This window comes from Lacerta agilis, chromosome 6, assembly GCF_009819535.1.
Source record: "Lacerta agilis isolate rLacAgi1 chromosome 6, rLacAgi1.pri, whole genome shotgun sequence".
Taxonomy (NCBI): Eukaryota; Metazoa; Chordata; class Lepidosauria; order Squamata; family Lacertidae; genus Lacerta; species Lacerta agilis.
Window position 1 is genome coordinate 91,305,011 of NC_046317.1, and position 22,354 is coordinate 91,327,364.

A 22,354-nucleotide genomic window follows, 5' to 3' on the forward strand; every position below is an offset into this window, starting at 1 on the left:
ACATCTAAACATTTCAGTCTAGCACAGTATCAAAAGAAATCTTTGTCATGTATAATGAGATAAGAATCCAATGTCTTTGTTCAGACCAGGTTTCTCCATGGTTTTAAGTTTGGTGATTAGTTGCAATTCACCCACTTCTCTTTCCAGTCGATTTCTGAAATTTCTTTGTATTAAGACAGCTATACAAAGACATACAAAGAAATTTCAGAAATAGACTGGAAAGAGAAGTGGGTGAATTGCAACTAATCACCAAACTTAAAACCATGGAGAAACCTGGTCTGAACAAAGACATTGGATTCTTATCTCATTATACATGACAAAGCTATCTTTGGCCATCTCACCCCTTGCCTTCCCTGCAAGACTAATTGCAGCCGTTAAGAGTCGTCAACAGGTTTTCCACACCTATCAGCTGATCCCCCATTCCCACCACCCTCTGAGTAATACCCCTCCCCACTCCCTCACTATATTTAAGGATCTGGTGACTTCTGTTTCAGTGTATCTGAAGAAGTGTGCATGCACACGAAAGCTCATACCAAGAACAAACTTAGTTGGTCTCTAAGGTGCTACTGGAAAGAAATTTTTATTTTGTTTTGACTATGGCAGACCAACACGGCTACCCACCTGTAACTTTTACCATATGTGGTGGGAGTGTAAGAAGGTAAGAGCTTACTGGGACATGATATATAATGAATTGAGAAAAATGTTGAAATATACATTTGTTAAAAAACCAGAAGCTTTCTTATTGGGTATTATAGGTACGGACATTAAAAAGCAAGATGTCAAACTTTTCCAATATGCAATGACTGCGGCAAGGATTTTGTTGGCACAAAGGTGGAAACAAGAAGAAATACCGAAAAAGGAAGAATGGACAGTAAAATTAATGGAATATGTAGAATTGGATAAAATAACAGGAAGAATCCAAGAACAGCGGGACCAGAAATTCATCAAATACTGGTTTAAATTTACGAACTATTTCAGAGACAATGATTCTCAAATACGTTTATAGGACTTCAAGAAGCTTTGTAGATAAATGTGGAAATATTATTGTACTTACGAATTTTACAGTGACTAATATGTATATGATTTTTAAGCAATGATAGATTTAAGAAGTATAGAATTAAGATAGAAATTTGAAAGCCATTTGAAAGGTCTGAGGGAAGTCACGGCTATGACTGCCAAAGCAGATGAATGTATGTGAATTTATACTTCATTTTTGTAGTACTTATAGATTAAAACAATAAAAATTATTTATATAAAAAAATAAAGATCAGAAAAGGGAAAGGCTTCTTTGTGTCGATGAGGAGACGAGAGTTTGTCTGTCTCAAATCAGACCTAATCTAAATGAGATCGCCCAGCAAAAGCAAGCTCACACCTCTTATGGAATCGTAGAATTGGAGAGCTGGAAGGGACCTTGAGGGCAGAGAGCAAAGGGGTGAAATAAGGCAATCTCTATGCGATCTGAAGATGAATCAATAGAACCTGAAGGTTGGAGGGGGCCTAGCAAGCCATATAATGTGCTACCCCCCTGCTCAGTGAAGAAAATCCCACAGATGCTCCTCTGGATTCTACTTGAAGAGCCCACCAGGAAATTGGTTCCATTGTCAGGACGTTTCCAGTAATGCTCAACTGGAATACTGTGTCCAGTTCTGGGCACCACAGTTCAAGAAGGATACTGACAAGCTGGAACGTGTCCAGAAGAGGGCAACCAAAATGGTCAAAGGCCTGGAAACGATGCCTTATGAGGAACGGCTTAGGGAGCTGGGTATGTTTAGCCTGGAGAAGAGAAGGTTAAGGGGTGATATGATATCCATGTTCAAATATATCAAAGGATGTCATATAGAGGAGGGAGAAAGGTTGTTTTCTGCTGCTCCAGAGAAGCGGACACGGGGCAATGGATTCAAACTACAAGAAAGAAGATTCCACGTAAACATTAGGAAGAACTTCCTGACAGTAAGAGCTGTTCGGCAGTGGAATTTGCTGCCAAGGAGTATGTTGGAGTCTCCTTCTTTGGAGGTCTTGAAGCGGAGGCTTGACAGCCATCTGTCAGGAATGCTTTGATGGTGTTTCCTGCTTGGCAGGGGGTTGGACTGGATGGCCCTTGTGGTCTCTTCCAACTCTATGATTCTATGATTCTATGAACTCTATCCTCCTGCAATGTAAGCACCTTCAATCTAGTCCTGCCCCCTGGGAGGCAGAAGAGAGCAGCCTTTTGTCCTTTTCTGTGTGGCAGCCCTTCAGGTATGTGGGGAGAGATTGAGAGTGATATTGTCACCTTTCAATCTTTCATCCTCTAGGCTAAACATACCCACTTCCTTCCACCTTTCCGTATATGATTCCCCATGAGATTCATAAGCAGGGCATCTCCTACCATCATAGAATTGTAGAGTTGGAAGGGACCCCGTGGGTCATCTAATCCAACCCCCTTCAAGGCAGGAATATTTTGCCCAACGCAGGGCTCGAACCCACAACCCTGAGTTTAAGAGTCTTGTGCTCCTGTTTGCCCTGCGTCAATAATGGATTGCCTAGTTTTGTGGGCACTGGGTTGGAGGAGGTGGGGGTTAGTGATTCCAGAAGGAAACCTATCCCATGAACAGAGGAACTTGTTCTGTACCCAGTCAGACAACAAATGCACCTAGAAATAACCTGAGATCATCCATATGTGGGCCAGACACTCTCTTGCTAAGCTGTGGCCCAAGGCAAGCTGGACTAGACACCAGCTTTTCAATGTCCTTTGCAAAAGCAGCCCAGCTTCGACAATGGCTGCATCCCTGGCAAACTCCTTTGTGGCATGGGTATTATTTGAAATGGTTGCTGCTACTGATAGAGGTCAGAATCCTCTCCTCCTGTTACTAATGCACCTGGGAGTCATAAGATGTTATGGTTTGCATTTATCAAATGGTGGCTGCGTCACTTTTTCCAGGCTTCATCTTAAGGGTTCTCCCTATGACATCATGTCATGTTTGATTTGATCTAGTTTTCTTTCAATTTCTCTTAAAAAATATATACTGTACCTTCATTTCCTTCTCTTCTGGACCCTTAGTGTGAAAAGAAAAAAGTAGTTTTGCGGGAATCACCGATGGAACTGTATCGCCAGTTGCAATGTATTTCCCTTCATGAAGCTGAAACTGAGTTTTTGGTGGAAATCAAATGTCTGAGCCTAATTCAGATCAAATATGAAACTATACTTTCCCTGTACATCCATGAACCTAATGCTTGCACTCTGCCCCCACCCTTTCTCTTCCTTTTTTTTGCACACTGGAGGAGGGAACTGCAAGCACCCACTTCCTGTTTTAAACAAACCACAGTTCCCCATGACGTCCAAACCCAGGGAACTGTGGCTTGATATAACTGTAGTTTCAGCATGCTTTGTCTTCCTCACTGTAGATTAATCCCGGGTCTCTGAGTTCAGATGTTGCAGGGAACTGCGGCTTTTTAAAGATCGAGAACAAAAGTCAACTAGCTTCTCTTTGTGGCATGAAATTGGCATATAGAAGAGGAGCAGTGTGTGAGCCCATTTCCTGCTGTTTCTTAACCAGTCTGTGTCTTCGCCTTTGAGGTGCAACTCATACCGTGACTGTACACACACTTTCCTGCTACCGCTCCTTTGATGGAGGGCTTGATCTAATAAAATGACTCACCCCTTTGGCCAGCCTGATGAATCACGTAAGCAGAGCACACGCAAAGCCTTTTCCGGTTAGATTAAAAAGTCGGCGCCTATATTAGGACAAATGAAAGCAGATATCCACCTCTGAAGCTCAGAGCCCACAAGAATGCAAGGCTCTGGTCCACATGGGGCAACATGGAGCCAACTCAGATCCACATAGCCAGGACTCACCACGGAAACAGGATGTGAGGGACTGGCTAGTTGAGGGGGAGTGGTAGAAACTGCCTGACCAAGAGAGCCCCCCCCCCCAGGGATAGATCAGAGGATTTGTATCCCAGCTCCTGGTGGTGGACAACCGAACATACCCCAGAGGAGGGGAAGAGCTGGGAGGTACTAGAGACTGGGAGCTTGGAGGAGAAGGAAAAGGGGGAGACAAGCAGGTGTCCCAGCACAGAGTCAGACCTAGCAGCTTCGCTTAGCAGTTTGTGCTGACAGCCTACCAGAGCTCCCACTTCCAGAACACTGTGTTTGATACAGGTGAAACTCGAAAAATTAGAATATCATGGAAATTTCTTTCAGTAATTCATCTTAAAAGGTGAAACTAATATATGAGATAGACTCATGACATGCAAAGCCAGATATGTCAAGCCTTTATTGGTTATAATTGTGATGATTATGGCGTACAGCTGATGAGAACCCCAAATTAACAATCTCAATTTTGGGGTTTTCATCAGTTGTATGCCATAATCATCACAATTATGACAAATAAAGGCTTGACATATCTCGCTTTGCATGTCACGAGTCTATCTCATATATTAAACTCCAGTAGCTAATGAAAACAATTGCTTACATAAATGGACTTTTCCACGATATTCTAATTTTTCGAGTTTCACCTGTAATAGAGCAGAGAGCCAGCTAGAGGCAGAGAGAGTCCCTTGGGGCTCACTGTAGACAGAGGGAAGGGCTTGACCAGGGCCGGATTTAGGTTTGATTAGGCCCTAAGCTACTGAAGGTAATGGGGCCCTTTATATGTCCAGCTGTCCTTTGTCAACAACAAATTGCTGCTGTTTTGTGTGTGTTGAATATATGAAATCAATCAGTAGGCATAAGACTCATACACTTAGTCTATGCTGCCTGATCATCAGTCTACAAGTGCTCTTTAATGTTAGATAACAGGTACAACAGCTTGACCTCCATTCAACTGTGCTGCACTGCAGTCTGCAGCTGCATGCTACATGCTGCCATGCAACCAGTCCATGCAGAATGTAGGCACCCTATATATAGAAATGAGCAAACCTGGGAAATTTTAGGGAGCAGGCTAGCAGGCGGGCCCCATGACTTACATCATAGAAACCTACACAACACAAAATGCTGTATGTAGGAGTATATCTCCTTTAATTTTTTTTTTTGGGGGGGGGGGTCTCCAAGAGAGTGGGGCCCTAAGCTATAGCTTGTTTAGCTTGTACATAAATCCGGCACTGGTGCTGACACAGGAGGGATGGAGTGAAGTGGGAAGTGCAAGAGAGTCTGAGCAACTGCTTGCTATAGCAGAGTATATCTCAGGAGTCTCCGTGTGTTTTTCTGTGGTATAAACCACAGAGCCTAGGGCTTGCCGATCAGAAGGTTGGCGGTTCGAATCCCCGCGACGGGGTGAGCTCCCGTTGCTCAGTCCCAGCTCCTGCCAACCTAGCAGTTTGAAAGCACGTCAAAGTGCAAGTAGATAAATAGGCACCGCTTCAGCGGGAAGGTAAATGGCGTTTCCATGCACTGCTCTGGTTCGCCAGAAGTGATTTAGTCATGCTGGCCACATGACCCAGAAAAACTGTCTGCGGAAGTGGACAAACGCCGGCTCCCTCGGCCAGTAAAGCGAGATGAGCGCTGCAACCCCAGAGTCGTCTGCGACTGGACCAGGGTACTGGACTGGTCAGGGGTACCTTTACCTTTACCTTTTACACCCCAAATTAGCTGGTGTTGCCTTGTCTCTCTCTGATCTGTGCTACACATCAGCTCCCTTGGCACAGGGCATCTGCAAACTAAGAGTTGGCATCACGTTCCTGGCATCACGAGGAGTCATCTGGAAGCTGTTTCAATTACTCCCCCTCCCACGATTTCTCAGACACTTAGTGCTGCCTACGATCAGAAGTGGTCACTGAGGTGGGGAAAGGGGTGACACCGGTTCCTGAGATGGGGCAGGGGGTGCAAACACAGCAGCAGAACCAATCCATTACTCCTGCCGCCGCACCTAACTCTGCATGCTTTGCCCCTCCCTCTCTCCGAAACCGGAACTGATGCTCACTGTTCAAAAGGAAAGTGAGTGGCATCATCCTACTTGTGCCCCCCCGCCAACTGCTATTGACTATGATGGGTTGAGCCCCCTCCCCCTTGTTGGGTTTTCGATAATCTAGCTCTGCAGTTCCCAAAGTGGGTGGGAGCGCCCCCTGGGGGTGGTGGGATTACCTAGGGGGGGCGCCAAGAAGCAAAGGTGCGGCAGGGGGACTCTGGAAGTGTAAATGACTATCAGACTTGGGGAAAGCTGCCATCAAGTTCATCGGTTTCGTTGAATTAATTAAATTGCCTTAATTGGATTCTGAACAGAGATGCAATTGATCGTTGCTGTTTTGAATTTTATTGGGTTATCATCTTCCTTAGTGGGTCATGCAAATTGCTATTCCGAATACAGTAATGCTTTTTTTAATAAGGGTGGGTTGGGGATGAGTTTCTGGAACCAAGGGGGTTATTTCAAAATAGCTCCAAGATTGCACCAGAACCTGCAGCATGGCAGCACATCTTAACCATGTCTGCTCAGAGATAACACCTATCAACCCCAGGTCAGTGGGGTTTAGGATGCAGGTGAATTTGCATTCTGTGGGGGGAAACAGAATGTGCTTTTCCACTCAAAAGTTGATCTCATGACCGTTGTCTCTTTTGACACAGCATATGAACTGCTGCCCCGTCTAATACCTTGGAGGATTCTTACGAAGTGGTAAGAATTTCAGAACACGTCTGTCCTGGTAGATAGTTATTCCATTCAAAGCCTTGTTTGCTTTTTGTAATCGATAAAAGATTGTTTCCTGCAGCACAGAGCCAGAGTAGAGCAATTCATAGAATCATAGAATCACAGAGTTGGAAGAGACCACAAGGGCCATCCAGTCCAACCCCCTGCCAAGCAGGAAACACCACCAAAGCATTCCTGACAGATGGCTGTCAAGCCTCCACTTAAATGCCTCCAAAGAAGGAGACTCCACCACACTCCTTGGCAGCAAATCCTACTGTCAAACAGCTCTCACTGTCAGGAAGTTCTTCCTAATGTTTAGGTGGAATCTTCTTTCTTGTAGTTTGAATCCATTGCCCCGTGTCCGCTTCTCTGGAGCAGCAGAAAACAACCTTTCACCCTCCTCTATAGGTCATCCTTGATATATTTGAACATGGCTATCATATCACCCCTTAACCTTCTCTTCTCCAGGCTAAACATACCCAGCTCCCTAAGCCGTTAAATCTTCAGAAATGCAGAAATTGGCTGCATTTGCTGACACCTTTACCTTTCTGTGTTCATTAGAAGATCACAAAAGTTCATTTTTATCCCTTCATTCATTAATTAATTAATTCAGTTTATTCATTTACTACATTTATATCCCACCGTTTACTTCAAGGAGCTCGAGATGGTCTACACAGTTTCCCTCCTCCCCATTTAATCCTCACAACAGCCTTTTGAGGTAGGCTACGCAGAGAGTGAGTGGCCCAAGGGGACCCACTGAATTCCAGGGCTGAGTGGGGATTTGAACCCATGTCTCTTCCATGTCCTTGTCCGGTGCTCTAACCAGTATACCACACTGCCTCTCCATATTCTCAAGCACCAACGGTAGCTTGCTATTGGCAAGGGCAGTGGCTCTCCAGCTTTCCAGGCAGGGGACATTTCCAGCCTACCTGGAGATGGCAGGGATTGAACCTGGAACCTTCTGCACCTGGGGTGCCAACTTGAATAATTTTTTTGTGGGGGCCCAGGTAAGCCCCGCCCTGCATAATTGATCACATGACACACCACTTGAATGGGAATGCCCATAAACTTTGGGGGCCTCAGCCCCCTCAAATATTTTATTGTGGGGGCCAAAGTCCACACAGCCCCTAGGAGTTGGCTCCTATGTTCTGCATGCAGAACAGATGTTCCCCCACTGAACTATGGCCTTCTTTTCTACATTTGGTTTCAATGTTTTCAGCTGGGTGTTCTTCTGCAACTCCAATGGCAGTTCTAATGGCATCGATGGTTGAGTGAGTTAATTGGGTTTCAAATAATGGGTTACTAGGCAGTGAGAGATTTTACTTTCTTGGGCTCCATGATCACTGCAGATGGTGACAGCAGTCACGAAATTAGAAGACGCCTGCTTCTTGGGAGGAAAGCAATGACAAACCTAGACAGCATCTTAAAAAGCAGAGACATCACCTTGCCGACAAAGGTCCGTATAGTTAAGGCTACGGTTTCCCCAGTAGTAGTGTACGGAAGTGAGAGCTGGACCATAAAGAAGACTGATCACCGAAGAATTGATGCTTTTGAATTATGGTGCTGGAGGAGACTCCTGAGAGTCCCATGGACTGCAAAAAGATCAAACTTATCCATCCTTAAAGAAATCAGCCCTGAGTGCTCACTGGAAGGACAGATCCTGAAGCTGAGGCTGCAATACTCATGAGAAGAGAAGACTCCCTGGAAAAGACCCTGATGTTGGGAAAGATCAAGGAGAAGGGGATGACAGAAGATGAGATGGTTGGACAGTGTTCTCGAAGCGGCTAGCATGAGTTTGGCCAAACTGCGGGAGGCAGTGAAAGATAGGCGTGCCTGGCATGCTCTGGTCCATGGGGTCACGAAGAGTCGGACATGACTGAACGACTGAACAACAACAAGGTAATGTTGGAAAGATCCTACACACAATGTGTGGAACCACGAACTTGCATGAGGTCTACACCCTTAAGCAATTCCTCTAAAAGTGACCCCCTTCTTTGAAGAAAAGAGAGCTAACAGCTTGGATGAAGGAACTGAGGGGATGCTCATCAAATTTGCAGATGACACGAAACTGGGAGGGGTAGCTAATGCTGCAGAAGACAAAATCAGGATTCAAAATCACCTTAACAAAATGAATTTCAAATGTAAGGTTCTGCACTTAGGCAAGAAGAACCAGATGCACAGATAAAAGATGGGGGACACCTGGCTTACTGGCAGTACATGTGAAAAGGATCTAGGGGTCTTGGTGGACCACTAGCTTAACATGAGTCAACAGTGTGATGCTGCAGTAAAAATGGTGAATGCTATTCTAGGCTGCATCAACAGAAGTCTAGTGTCCAGATCAAGGGAAGTCATAGTCCCACTCTATTTTGTCTTGATCAGACCCTACCTGGAGTACTGTGGCCAGTTCTGGGCACCATAATTTAAGAAGGATGTTGACAAGCTGGAAGGTGTGCAGAGGAGGGCAACCAAGATGATCAATGGTTGAGGGAGCTGGTCATGTTTAGTCTGGCAAAGAGAAGACTGAAGGAAGATAGGATAGCCATTGATAGCCGCTTCCTCCTCCTCCTCCTCCTCCTCCTCCTTGAAAGTACATATGTTATGGGAGCCCCACCTGCAATGTCTCCCAGACTGATGCATGAGCCTGGAGCCCTTTCCCACACCAGCCCAAAGCCCAGGCATCACAGGTGTGGCTGCTGCATCCGTTGCCATGTCCTTCATCCTCAAAATTCTACTAGAACCATGTGAAATCTCCCTCTTACAATCACCTGCAGAGGTCCCATCTCATATGCTCATGAGAAAGTGTGACTTGAGCGCAGAAAACTCATCCTAGTTTCCAGACAAATAAAGGGATATCAGTAAGTATGGGAAGAAATGCAAATTTGCGTTTTAAAGGAGTAATAGCTAAATCACACCTCTTTAACCAGCCGTGAGCTGATACACCCTGCGGAATTTAAACTTTTCTGAATTTTACAATGCACTCCCCCCAACCTAACGAAGTGCACGAAAATGCCGACGTTATTGGGAAGTATACATAAAAAGGCATCGATTAGAGAAAATAACATTGCTTGCCTTTTAAAAATTTGATTTTTTTTGAAGAAGAAGAATTGCAAATTGCTGCAGATATGTGGAGAACTAAATCCAGGATTAGAAGGTGAGAGAAAGTGAAATAGGCAGATTTGTCCGTGCCTAGCACGTTCATGTGCATGCCTAGTTCTACGAACACAAGAAGAACCATACTGAATCAGGTCAGGAGTCCTTATAGGCCCAGTATCCTATTTCCAAGAGTGGACAGCTGCAAAATGGGAGGTGAGTAGGCAACAGCCCTGCTCTCCACTGCTGGATTTTATAGGTTTGATGTTCTGGAGTTTCCATGTGGTTATCATGGCTAATTTAGCCTCCTCTTCCTCCTCCTTCCTGAAGTAATCTAATTCCACTTCTAAAGCCGGCAAAGGCACATCTTGTGTCAGTGAGTTCCACAGATTAACTCAGTATTATTTCTTGTGTCTGATCCTCAGTCTATGGGGTAGAGGATGCGCTATCTGCATGCACACACCTACCCCCTCAGAATCATGTAGAAATGTAGCATGTCAGAGAAAAAGCTGCAGCTTCATGATTTGACTGCCCCTTCCCAAACAAGCGCAGCTGGATCAGGCCAAAGGCCCATTTAGCTCAGCTGCTTCCTGTCCTCACAGTGGCCCAACAGTTGCAAGCAGGACCTAAGTGCAGCAGCTCTCTCCTCTGAAGGGATGTTCCAAAATCTACTGCTTCCAACAGTGGAGGGAGAACATCTCCATTGTAGCTAGGACTCCCCTTGCAGCCTTATCCTCCATGCGAGTGAACGAATCTCTATTTGATGCTATTTTAGGTTGTATCAACCAAAGTGTCCTGAACAAGGGAAGTCATAGTCCCACTCTGTTCTGCCTCGGTCAGACCCCGCCTGGAATACTGTGTCCAGTTCTGGGTGCCACAATTTAAGAAGGATGCTGACAAGCTGGAACGTGTACAGTGGACGATCCCCTGATGATGCCATCGGCCAGGCCCTGGAGACAGAGGTTAATTGGGAGAGGGGAGCGGAGGAGGGCAGAACCCCTCCACAGAGTGTCTATGCTATACTTTGCAGCCATCTCCTGCTGAGCTGTAGCTTGCAAGGAGCAGGCACGGCCCTATTATCATCATAGTTATTGCTGTTATTGCTATTATTACTGCTAAAGGCCATATTGTTCACCTGGAGATCCATACCCTCCAACCTGCCACCTGGAGAGTGAACCCGGAGGTCTGGCAACCCAATACACCAGAGGTTTCTTTTTGCCTTCCCTCCGCTGATTTGCCCATCAATTGAAAGGGATGGTTCTGAGAGCTTGTATTCTGTCCTAATCGAGCCACACCTGGAGAATCACATCTGGTTCTGAGCATTGCCGTGCTATAAAGGAGGACAATACTGCCAAAGGCTACAGCCACGACCACTCTGTTTCCTGTGTCCAGTTCTGGGCACCACAATTTAAGAAGGATATCGACAAGCTGGAATGTGTGCAGAGGAGGGCAACCAAGATGACCAGGGTCTGGAAGCCAAGCCTTATGAGGAACAGTTGAAGGAGCTGGGTGTGATTAGTTTAGCCTGAAAAAGAGGAGACTGAGAGGAGATATGAGAGCCATCTTCAAACATCTCAAGGGCTGTCACACAGAAGATGGAGTGAGCTTGTTTTCTCCTGTTCTGGGAGGGTAGGACTCAAACCAATGGCTTCAAGTTACAGGAAAGGAGATTCCAACTAAACATCATGATTCTAGCTGATTAATAGGGCTCAAAATTAATTTAGGCGATGATGGGGAAATTTCAACACATTTTGTCTTCTCTCTTCCCCTCTTTCCACTACAAGTGCAGGGTACACACCAGAGGCGGAGCAAAGCGGGTGCGGCTCGCCCCAGGTGTCACCTCCGAGTGAGGTGACAAAATGCTGTTCGGCACTCAACGTCTGTGAGAGATGCTGTGGCTTTGGCACACGCGTGTTTCCCACTTCCGAAACTTTCCGCCCGGCGGCTCCCCCTCAGCTGTAGGGCGGCAGGCAGACTCCTCGTTGCAAGGCACGCAATCTCCGCTAAACAACTCTGGCTGCGCTAAGAAAGCTCAACAAGTTTGGCTCCCCCCAGAAAGCTCAACAATTCTGGCTCCCCAAAAATAGCTCAACAACTTTGGCTCCACACAAAAAATATGAAATAAAGTCAAACCTTTTCGGCAGGCAAAAATAAATAAATAAATAAAAATTCAACGTGTGTGGAGGGGGTGGCAAGAAATTTTCTGTGCCGGGTACCACCTAACCTTGCTATGCCACTGCTACAGATCACCAAAAATTATTTTGGGACTACTAATACCTAATATTTCCAATAATCCCTAGCCCATAGGGAGAGAGACGGTTCAGATTCCATTGTGCACACACGAAGACAGAGTTTCTGCTACGATCTGACATTCATTCAGCACTGATAGTCCGATGTCCGTTGCTTCAATGAATCCTGGTCTCCCAGGTTTTAATGCAATGCTCTAGCCACTAGACTGGCCAGGCTCTTTCTCTGCTTATGTCTCTGGATGCATTCCTTCTCCTCCCTTTATCCTGTCCCCTCCAGCTCCTGGAAGCGTCTGTTTCGCAAACAGGTGTCCTTGTTTTGCAACCGAAGCTGAGCAGAGGCAAGCCAGAGGTTTCTGACCCACAGCCTCCGCTCCGACCCCAAAACCAGCCCGCCCACCACCTCTTTCATCCCTCACATGCAGGAATTCCGAGAAAGCCGGGGTTTTACTGAAAGTATTTTGCGTCTGGAATTGTCGCCACTCGAATTCAAGGCCTGCATATTTTTATTTTATTTTTATTTTTGGCTTAAGTGCCTGGGCCTGGAGCCTGCTCTGGTTCAAGCATCCAGCGCTTGGCTGCACCCACCCAGAGGTGCAGAACAGAAACTGAGAAGAAAGACCTCGCAAATGATAGCAGGGGAACTTCAGGTTCAGATGCCAGTTAAGTCATCAGCAGACTTGAGTGATTTTGGCAAGTCCGGCAGCCTCAGCTCTCCGTCTGTGAAATGGGAAGATTAAGGGCCAACCTTCAATGGCTGCTTTGAGGATGGACAGAATGTGATCAGAAATGTAGAATGAGCTGCTCCCAGTGTGCTTTCATCTCCAAAATTTCAGGCTACCATCCACCCAGGATTCCTTATTTCTGGGCTAACAATCAGGATTGGGGGGGGCAGGAGAAATTTGATCGAGTTTGCGTTTAATTTGCACTTTTGGAACCAATGCACAAACCTAAACATAGCTGCACATCAAAATTCACCCTTCTCCGTATTGTGTAATGCACAGGAACGTGCTCAAAAATGCACAAACCAGGGTAAAGCGTGCACAGAAATGCATATAATAGGGAAGATCCCATGCAAAACTGCTTTAGATTAGGGAACGTTGGTTTGCAAGCGTGGGTCCCTTAGGCAACAGCGCATAGAAAAATGTGTGTATCAGCAGAGGATTGCACTAAAAAGCTGCAAAATTTTCACGCAGACTTTCTTTAAAAGGAAAAAAAATTGCAGGCTGATGTTGGAAAGAGGAGGACTGGAGAAATGAGAAACCAAAAGAAACCGAAAATTGACCAATTTGCTTTGCCCCCACTGCCACGAATGTGCCTGCGTTCTAGCAGATCGACGAAGAAGCCTCTCCTTCCCTTTCGGAATGACATGTGTGGGCGACACTAGGCACCCCATAACTGTCCACCCTTTGGCCCAGTGTGCCACTTGCCAGGCCTCACTGCATTGCACCAGAGCCACAACGCACCCATATTTCTCCCATGCCAATTGTTTCATCTTTGGCACAGCCAGGGGTGGACCGGGGTCCAGAGATCCAAGTCTTTCCTGCCGTGCCCCAGATCTCCTCTTACTTCCCCACTCTTTAAAAACCATAAGAATAAGAATAAGAATAAGAATAAGAATAAGAATAAGAATAATAATTTGTTTTCTTACAGAATGGGTTGGAGGAATCTCTTGGCTTCAGTTTCTCATTATTCCACCCCTAAGTTGACATTTTCACAACGGTTCGTCATCTAGGTATTTATTCCGAAAGTCCTCACAAAAACCCAGCGGCCTTTTAGTGCACAGCTCTTCCTAACCGACACATTTTTCCATGCAGTTTCTCCCAATATAATGCATGTTTATATCCAGTCTTTTTAATATAGTAATTGTGGTTGGTCTTAAAAAAAGGTAAAGGGATCCCTGACCATTAGGTCCAGTCATGTCCAACTCTGGGGTTGTGGCGCTCATCTCACGTTACTGGCCGAGGGAGCCGGCGTACAGCTTCCGGGTCATGTGGCCAGCATGACAAAGCCACTTCTGGCGAACCAGAGCAGCGCACAGAAATGCCGTTTACCTTCCCGCTGGAGCGGTACCTATTTATCTACTTGCACTTTGACGTGCTTTCAAACTGCTAGGTGGGCAGGAGCTGGGACTGAGCAACGGGAGCTCACCCCGTCGCGGGGATTCGAACCGCCGACCTTCTGATCAGCAAGCCCTAGGCTCTGTGGTTTAACCCACAGCGCCACCCGCGTCCCGTGGTTGGTCTTAATTATATGCATTTTTAAGAAATGCTTTTTCCTAGTGTGTCCATTTTTGGTACCCAGTTTTTGGGGTTGGAAGAGTACATTTCAAAGGATAGCCATGTGTTGGTCCACATACTGTTTTGAAAACCGTCTATTGGGTTGGTTTGCATCAGGATGTGACCTGAACTGAATTTCTTCCTCCAGCCCATGCCTGGCGGTCCTGTATACTTTTAGGCACCTTTGTGCTGCAGATCCGAACCATGAGCTCTTTAGCTAACCCACAGTGCCCCTTGGCTCCTGCACACCTAGCTGCTTACACACAATACAATTAAACCACACACACCCTCAGGAATCCTAGGATCTGCAGTTTGTTCAAGGATGCTGGGAATTCTAGTTCTGTGGCGCACAAACTACAGTTCCCAAAATTCTTTGGGGGGTGAAATGTCCTTTAAACATACGGCGTGTACACAGCCCCAAGGAATTATAAAACCAGTGCATCTGGATAGGTCCCCATGTTTCAAAGATGCCACAAACAACCTCATCCTCACATTGTAAGCCATTCTGACATGTAAAGCCATGCCTCATAAGTGCTGCATTCTCAATAACAATATCCTGAATTGTCTGGGAATCCCCCCATCACTGGCAAACTGAGGCCTTTGCAATATTTCGGCAGATGCTCTTTCGAATGAGATGATTTCCAACAGGGAAACCTCTCCTTTTTGCTACTGGGGAGGGGGGTATATGGGGAAAAGGGCATAGCCCCCGGACCGGACAATGCCATTCCAACCTGGGCAGCTTTTGCCCAGCAGCGGGCTAGCCAAAGCCTTGCATGCCCCGTACTGCGAGCATGACAGCGCCTGAGCAGCTCTAATGAGAGGACGGTTTTTTCCGTACGCTGAATGCCAAGTATTGCTCAAACCTTTCAGACGGCACAAAACCCATCCGGTTCTTATAAAACCCGCCAAATCCATCCAGTTCTCCAGTATCTCATATGCTCTGCTGTGTCCCTTTTGTTTTCCGTCTGTTTACTTTTCCATGGACAACCAGCTCCGGTCTCCTCCTCTCCACCTGCTTCTCTCCAAAAGCCATGTTTGCCGCCATCATGAAGTCTGGCTTCCAGTGGAACGGAGGGGGGCCTAATTGAGCCTGCCTCTCTCTCTCTCTCTCTCTCTCTCTTTCTCTCTTTCTCTTTCTCTCTCTGGGGTCACTTAAGGGGGCTCGACTCACAGATCAGGAGAACACCATTGCGGCTTGGGGAAGGAGAGGGAAGAGGTTAGAGGGTTTGCGAAAGGAAAAAGAAAGAAAGAAAAGGTGATTGAACCCGCATCCTTGTGTGTTGTTGCCTCTGTGGTGGCCAAACCCGCTTGCCAGTGTGCCAAATATGAGAGGGTTCTACACTTCCTCACAGCTAGGCTCAGCAAGCAGTTTAAAGGCTCAACACACATTTCCAGCTGCAACTGGTAGAGATGATGATAACCTTACTCTCTATGCGCCCACCCGACCACTTCGATCTGTGCTCTTTTCCAAATGTGGATAGGGCATTTCCACAATTGGAAAAGAGCAAAATTTTTGTGCGGCAACACCTAGGATCTCCCTGCCGATGGACACCTTCACTGAACTCTTTTTGGTGCCTGCTAAAAATATTTTTGTTTAGTCTACCCAGATATTTAGAATGTTTGCATGTGTTTTCATCTGTTTTTTTAAGCATACCACTGACTGTAGTTCTTATTTGAATTCTTTAAATAGCCATTTTAACTGTTTTCACGGATAAAAACAGTTATTGTTTTATTCTTTTTGTAAACTGTTTGAGGTTTATTGGGTTTTTTAATAATCAAAGGATTTTTTTTGCATTTTTAAGTTTTAATGTATTTTTAATCTTTTGTTGGAAGCTGCCCAGAGTGGCTGGGGAAACCCAGCCAGTTGGGCGGGGTAGAAATAATAATAATAATAATAATAATAATAATAATAATAATAATAATAATAACAACGGCAATATATTATTTTTATTATAAATTAATTAATTAATTAAGCATGTAACCTGTCCTCTGCCCCCGGATCGATCGCTTCACCCTCTCTGCTATCCATGAAAACTCAGTGGAGTCTTTACGATATATTTGCAATATTTATTTTATTTCATTTCATTTATAGCATATTTTCTGAATGTCTCTTTGCCGCCGCCCCCCATGAATGGGGTTTTTCTTGTTTTGGGTGTTGGTTGACTGTGTTTGCTGTGGGTGCAATTCTGCCATCAGAACATGCAGCTCTTTGCAAACTGATGTACTTTGGCAGTACAGACAGAAGAACAAGAAGAGTTTGGATTTGATATCCCGCTTTATCACTACCCGAAGGAGTCTCAACGCGGCTAACACTCTCCTTTCCCTTCCTCCCCCACAACAAACACTCTGTGAGGTGAATGGGGCTGAGAGACTTCAAAGAAGTGTGACTAGCCCAAGGTCACCCAGCAGCTGCATGCGGAGGAGCGGGGAATTGAACCCGGTTCACCAGATTACGAGTCTACTGCTCTTAACCACTACACCACACTGGCTCTCCAGACAGCAACTGCAGTTGGAGGAAAATACCGGCGCACCTTTCAGTGTCTATTCAGCCCATCTCTGCTGCTCCGCTCAGCTTGAAGAGGCAAAAAAATTCCCTGGGGCTGAAAAAAAATTACAGTGGGTCGTGATGATTGCCATCTGAAACAATCAGTGGCATAGTGTGGGTTGCTGGTGCCCGGGGCGGGGAACTGGGCAGCTGGGCTGGAGCACGTGCCTGGGGGGGCGGGGCGTGTGGAGCCCATGCAGAGGGTGAATGGATTCCACCTCCAACAGGATCCTCACCTGCTGCCTCCATCCACCTGCCCACTAGACCACCTTGCCTGCTGCTCCTCCTCAACTGCCAGGGCTCCATGCCTATCATGATTTTGCCCCCTCAAAAATGTGCCCCCCTGACCCCACCATGCTATGCCTCTGGAAACAATATCCACATTGGGCTGTATCTGACCAAATCGGAGTAGACCCACTGAACTCCACCAGCTTGACTTCAATCCATTGATTTCAGTGGACCAGCTCGGAGTATGACTAAACCAGATTTCTCCATCGGAAATCCAGCCTTGCAGGTGACAAGGGCATCTCAGACCACCTGGCAGCCATAGGAGGGCATCTCTCCCAGTCCCTGATTCACCGAATGCATGTATGATTTGATGAATTCGATGAATGTATCTGCACTTAGAGAGCCTGTGGTGGTGTATTGCTCAGAGTGTCGAACTCAGAGCTGGGAGAGAAGAACCAGGGTTCAAATTCCCAGTCGGCCAAGTGAAGTTCATTGGGCTGTTCACTGCCTCTCAGGCATCTCGGTGTTGTCCTACCTCACAGGGTTGTTGTGAGGATGAAACAGGGAGGAGGAGAACTACACAATGCCACCTTGAGTTCCTTGGATGAAAGGAAGGCAATAAATGTAATGAATTTAAATGAACAAATAACACACACACCCCTTGTAATTACTTCTGGTATACTAATTTATTTTAGCATTTGGCATCTGTTTCCTTCTACGATTCCTCCTAATATCATCATTCTCCCATCATCAACAGGTATTGCATTACTTCCCTGGGTTCCCCCTTCCCTCTGCTTCTCTTGCACCATTTTGCAGTGCACGGAAAGGGATCGCACACCATATGGGTGTCCTCTATCCCAATCTTTCTGTCCAGGGAGACAGCGGCGCTTATCCCAAACTATTCACAGCATCCCTTTAACACCTGCCCATTGTCTGTGTTTTCCAGGACCACCTCAGGTGTCTGATTTAACACCAAAGTACCTCAGCAGGAACATAAACCCTTCATCGACCAAGCTATCCCCTGTGACATCTACAGAGTGTAATATCGGGTACCATTTCCTTCAGGATATTTCCACAGGATTCTATGGAAGCCAGTGAAAGCAAGCCCTGCTGAATCAGACCAAGCCTGGTCCATCTCACCCAGTATCCAGTTTCCAACAGGGGACAGCCAGGAACCTCTACGATGCTCACAAGCGGGGCAACTGGTCTTACTGAATAGCCCTTGAGGGACCTACCCTTCACAAGCGGAGCCAATCCTTTTTTTTTAGAACCACCGGAGTAGGTGCCATTTCTTGTGGCAGGGAGTTCCATAAGCTAACTGTGCGTCTGCATGAAGAATTCCTTTCTGTGTTCTGTCTGAGCCACCTGCCGATGAATTTCTTTTAGCAAGTGGCCACAAGAATTATACTACCAAAGAAAGAAAGAAAGAAAGAAAGAAAGAAAGAAAGAAAGAAAGAAAGAAAGAAAGAAAGAAAGACAGTTGTGTACTTTCTTAACACTCTGATCATATCCTCTCTAAATTAAAAGACCCCATGTGATTTTAACTCTCCTCAGGTCTAGGTCCCCAACTCTTTCAGCTGTGATTGCAGGGGGTTGGACTAGATGACCCTTTGAGTTCCTTCCAACTCTACAAATCTATGATTCTGAAGTTACCCTTTTCTGCGTCCTTTTCAACCCTCTGTTTTTAGGTTTGCCACCCGCCATTTGCCATTTGCTTTTGATTTTGTCCACCTGTTTGCACACACACGCACACACACACACACACCTAGATAACTTCATCATTTGGGGACGAGAGATACCCAGTCACACAGTTGCGGTTTTTCAGGGGATGAACCTGGTCTGGGAGAACGCAAGCTGGGTTTTTGTTTTTTTTACGGCACCTTTGCCAGTGCAGAATCCGCCCTGCAAATGCTTCAGATGGAGCAATACGCAGCTCAGAATGGGCAGCATTCAGATTTAAGTTCAGGAGCTGGGGTTTTACTTCTCTGGGGAGCCCTCGGGAGACGGAGGAAGGTGAGAGGACGGCCTGCCTCATCCCCATCAGCTAGGCCTGGCTGGTGTGCCCACCTAACCCACGATCAGTTCTGCTAACAGGTCCTTCAGGATTCTGTAATGCCTGCCAGAATGAAAGCAGGGCACAAAAGATGGGTGAGGACAAGTGATGACGAACCATCAGCAAGGCCTCTATTATAACGCCTTTCATCTGCTTGAAAGAAAATGTCTCTGACCTCTTAATCCCTCTCCTTGCTCCTTGCCCTGATTCATTTACTGGGGTGCCACTCATGTGCTCTCCTTCCCACTCTATCCTATCCAAAGCTATTCAGGGGGCAAGAACTGGGGTGTGTGTGATAGGGGGATTTCTGTCTTGTCTGGTCCTTTGAATCAAACGCAGCACCAGACGGTTCATACCTAAAGCCTTGTGCCTGACTTAATCTTGAACATGCGTCCCAAACAATTCTTGCCCTGCCTTGAAAAAGTATTTCCAGACTAGCATAATTGACAATATCTCAAGGTGAGGGCATTGACCTTCCAAGGAACTGATAATTTCCCTATAAGTAGCATCTTATAGCCACAACCTGGAAGAGTTTTGAATACCTACAGATCTCCATATGACAATAAGAAAACGTGGACGATAGCTTTGACGGAAAAATTGACCAAATATTCAAAAGCCTCGGCTGAAAAAAATCTCGACTGAGAATTCCACAAAGTGGCATCCTCTGGACTCACAGTTACAGCTCTGGTGAAATGTTTTCCCATAGTTCCAGTTACAGGTGGGTAGCCGTGTTGGTCTGCCATAGTCGAAACAAAATAGAAAATTCTTTCCAGTAGCACCTTAGAGACCAACTGAGTTTGTTCTTGGTATGAGCTTTCGTGTGCATGCATCTGAAGAAGTGTGCATGCACACGAAAGCTCATACCAAGAACAAACTCAGTTGGTCTCTAAGGTGCTACTGGAAAGAATTTTCTATTTTGTTTCCCCATAAACACTCCGCTCTTGGGGAGAGTGGGGATAGGGGATTGGATTGTTTAAGTGGGGGTATCTGTGTATTTACTTGTTCTATAAAATTAAAAATTAAATTTTAAAAAAGAGATTTTTCCAGAGCAGTTTGAGATTGAGCACAACGGACGGCAAATTGCGAACACCTGTCGCAGCATTCGCAAGACCGACTCGGCACCGAAATCGACCTGGGTTGCCACTGTGTTGTGCGAATAAGCGTGGAGCCCTGTGTGGCTCTCAAAGCGAAAACGAACGACCGAACGAACGCGACCCCTACCTCGTTTCTTTCTCCTGGCTTGAGCGAGCATTTCCATGGAGTTTACGAATAACAGCAACAGGAACAGAACCCACTGCATCTGGCCAGGAATAAATTGGCGCAAGGGAAGAATCAGATCATTCAGGCGGCTGACAGTTCTCCTCCTGCCAAGCGCAGATTGAGCAAAAGGAGAGAAAACAGTGCGCTCTCTCTCTCGCTCTCTCTCTTTGAAGGGGAGTCGGATAAAAGAAAAAGAAGTGGGGGGAAGAGAAAACAACGGGGACAAAAGTTCTGTTCACAGCATCCCCCCACGAGGTGGGTCTTGGCACCAGCTGGTCACCAAATGCGGGCTCTCTATGGTGGCATCAGAGGAGATGGCAGGAGCTCAGCGGCCGGTCCCAAGAAGCATGGCACAGGAGAGGCATCGGTGGCAGATCCAGGGCACTCTTATAAGTGGCAGTCCCCCCTCCTCACCTGTCTCATGGGCAGCATGAGTTGAACCCAGGCCAAAGGGAACAAAAACCTGCAAAGTCCCCCCTCTGGAGAGCTCCAGGCTTCACCTCTGCTGAGAGCTGCTGGTCTGCCTTGCGCGGCTCAAGCTGAACTTCTGCCATGACTCGGAAATCAGGTTCAATGTAAAGCCCTTCCAAATTATCGGGGTGGAGTCAGGGAATTAACCGTGTCCCTGCCGGCGAGCCGCTCGTTCACCCTTGCCCCCGTGTCGCCGTGGTCCACCCCCTGCCGTTAAAAAAAAGATCTCCAACAGACTTTCTGGATTAGTCAGACACAAATGCTGGTCTCTCCCCGAGACTTTATTTCAGAAAGGGGAAATTTAATCACTTCAATTTACTCAGCCGCATTCCATATGACAAACTCGGTGTCGTTTGGCAGGGGGTATATGCACAGCCAAATGAGAGAGAGAGAGAGAGAGAGAGAGAGAGAGAGAGAGAGAGAGAGAGAGAGAGAGAGAGAGAGATGGGAATCAAAGGGACTCCCTGTTTGCATTTTTACAGCCACTATTTATTACAGCAACTAATAAATTTTCATTTGATAGCTACTGACCTGGGGCGTTTATTTCCCAACGTTATCTCTGCATCGCGGGAGATTTGCTTCTTCATTCCCCTCCAGTGAGCAAAACAACAGCGGATTTCTTCTGTATGTCTTGCATGTTCATTAGCTGCAGTGCCGCTCTTTGAATTTTCCACACATTTTTGGCCAGAAATGAACATTCTCCATATCCTGGAAAGAAAAATCCAGATAGATTTTTAAGGGGCAAAACAACAAAGGTCAGAAAAAAGAGGCAGCTTCTTTTTTAAAAAATGGAATAATTCCCACCCCCCCCCACCCCCAAAACTGACAAAGCAGCTAATCTGACTGCTGTACACGGTACTTAAGGATCTGTCACAACTGAGCTTCTAATCATTCACATTATCTACATTTGGATAGAACACCATTACACAGTAATATTAAGGAGGGGGGGATTGGGAAAAAAATTAAATAGTGAAACTGCAGTTTTAATCCCCCCCCCCCAAAAAAATAGCAGCTTAACATAATCTTCAATCTTCTTTGCTTTTTAATATTTGGAAATCTTTTGAAATGAAGAATAGAAAATTCTTTCCAGTAGCACCTTAGAGACCAACTGAGTTTGTTCTTGGTATGAGCTTTCGTGTGCATGCACACTTCTTCAGATACACTGAAACAGAAGTGAAATGAAGAATGTTAGCATGTCAACATTTGTGCATTTATTTAGCAACATTTATACGTCACTTGGGCAAACATATCTCCAAAACCATTGTGTATCTCTAAAAATAGTATGAAATATGCAGACAAAATGATGGTAAAAAACTTTCACAATTAAATTAACAGGAGCGCATTGAAATAAAGATGGCTGCATATTAATTTATAATTTCTTCTCTCTCTCTCTCTCTCTCTCTCTCTCTCACACACACACACACACACCCCATCTGCACCCTGCAGTTAAAGTAGTATCACACCACTTTAAACATTCATGGCTTCCCCCAAAGGATCATGGGAAGTGTAGTTTGTTAAGGGTGCTGAGAATTGTTAGGAGACCCCCTGCCCCCTATTTCCCCTCACGGAGCTACAATTCCCAG

At 46.0% G+C, this 22,354-nt stretch overlaps 1 protein-coding gene across 1 annotated transcript in view; it reads right to left on the bottom strand.

Moving 5' to 3' along the window:
- Nucleotides 1-20,418, bottom strand: part of RSPO4 (R-spondin 4) — a 35,673-nt gene extending 15,255 nt beyond the window's left edge. The window contains exon 1 of the mRNA XM_033151044.1: nucleotides 20,262-20,418. Coding sequence (XP_033006935.1) covers nucleotides 20,262-20,340 — 79 coding nt within the window. The 5' untranslated portion in view covers nucleotides 20,341-20,418. The remainder of the gene's footprint in view (nucleotides 1-20,261) is intronic.
- Between the last annotated feature and the right edge of the window lie 1,936 nt (nucleotides 20,419-22,354).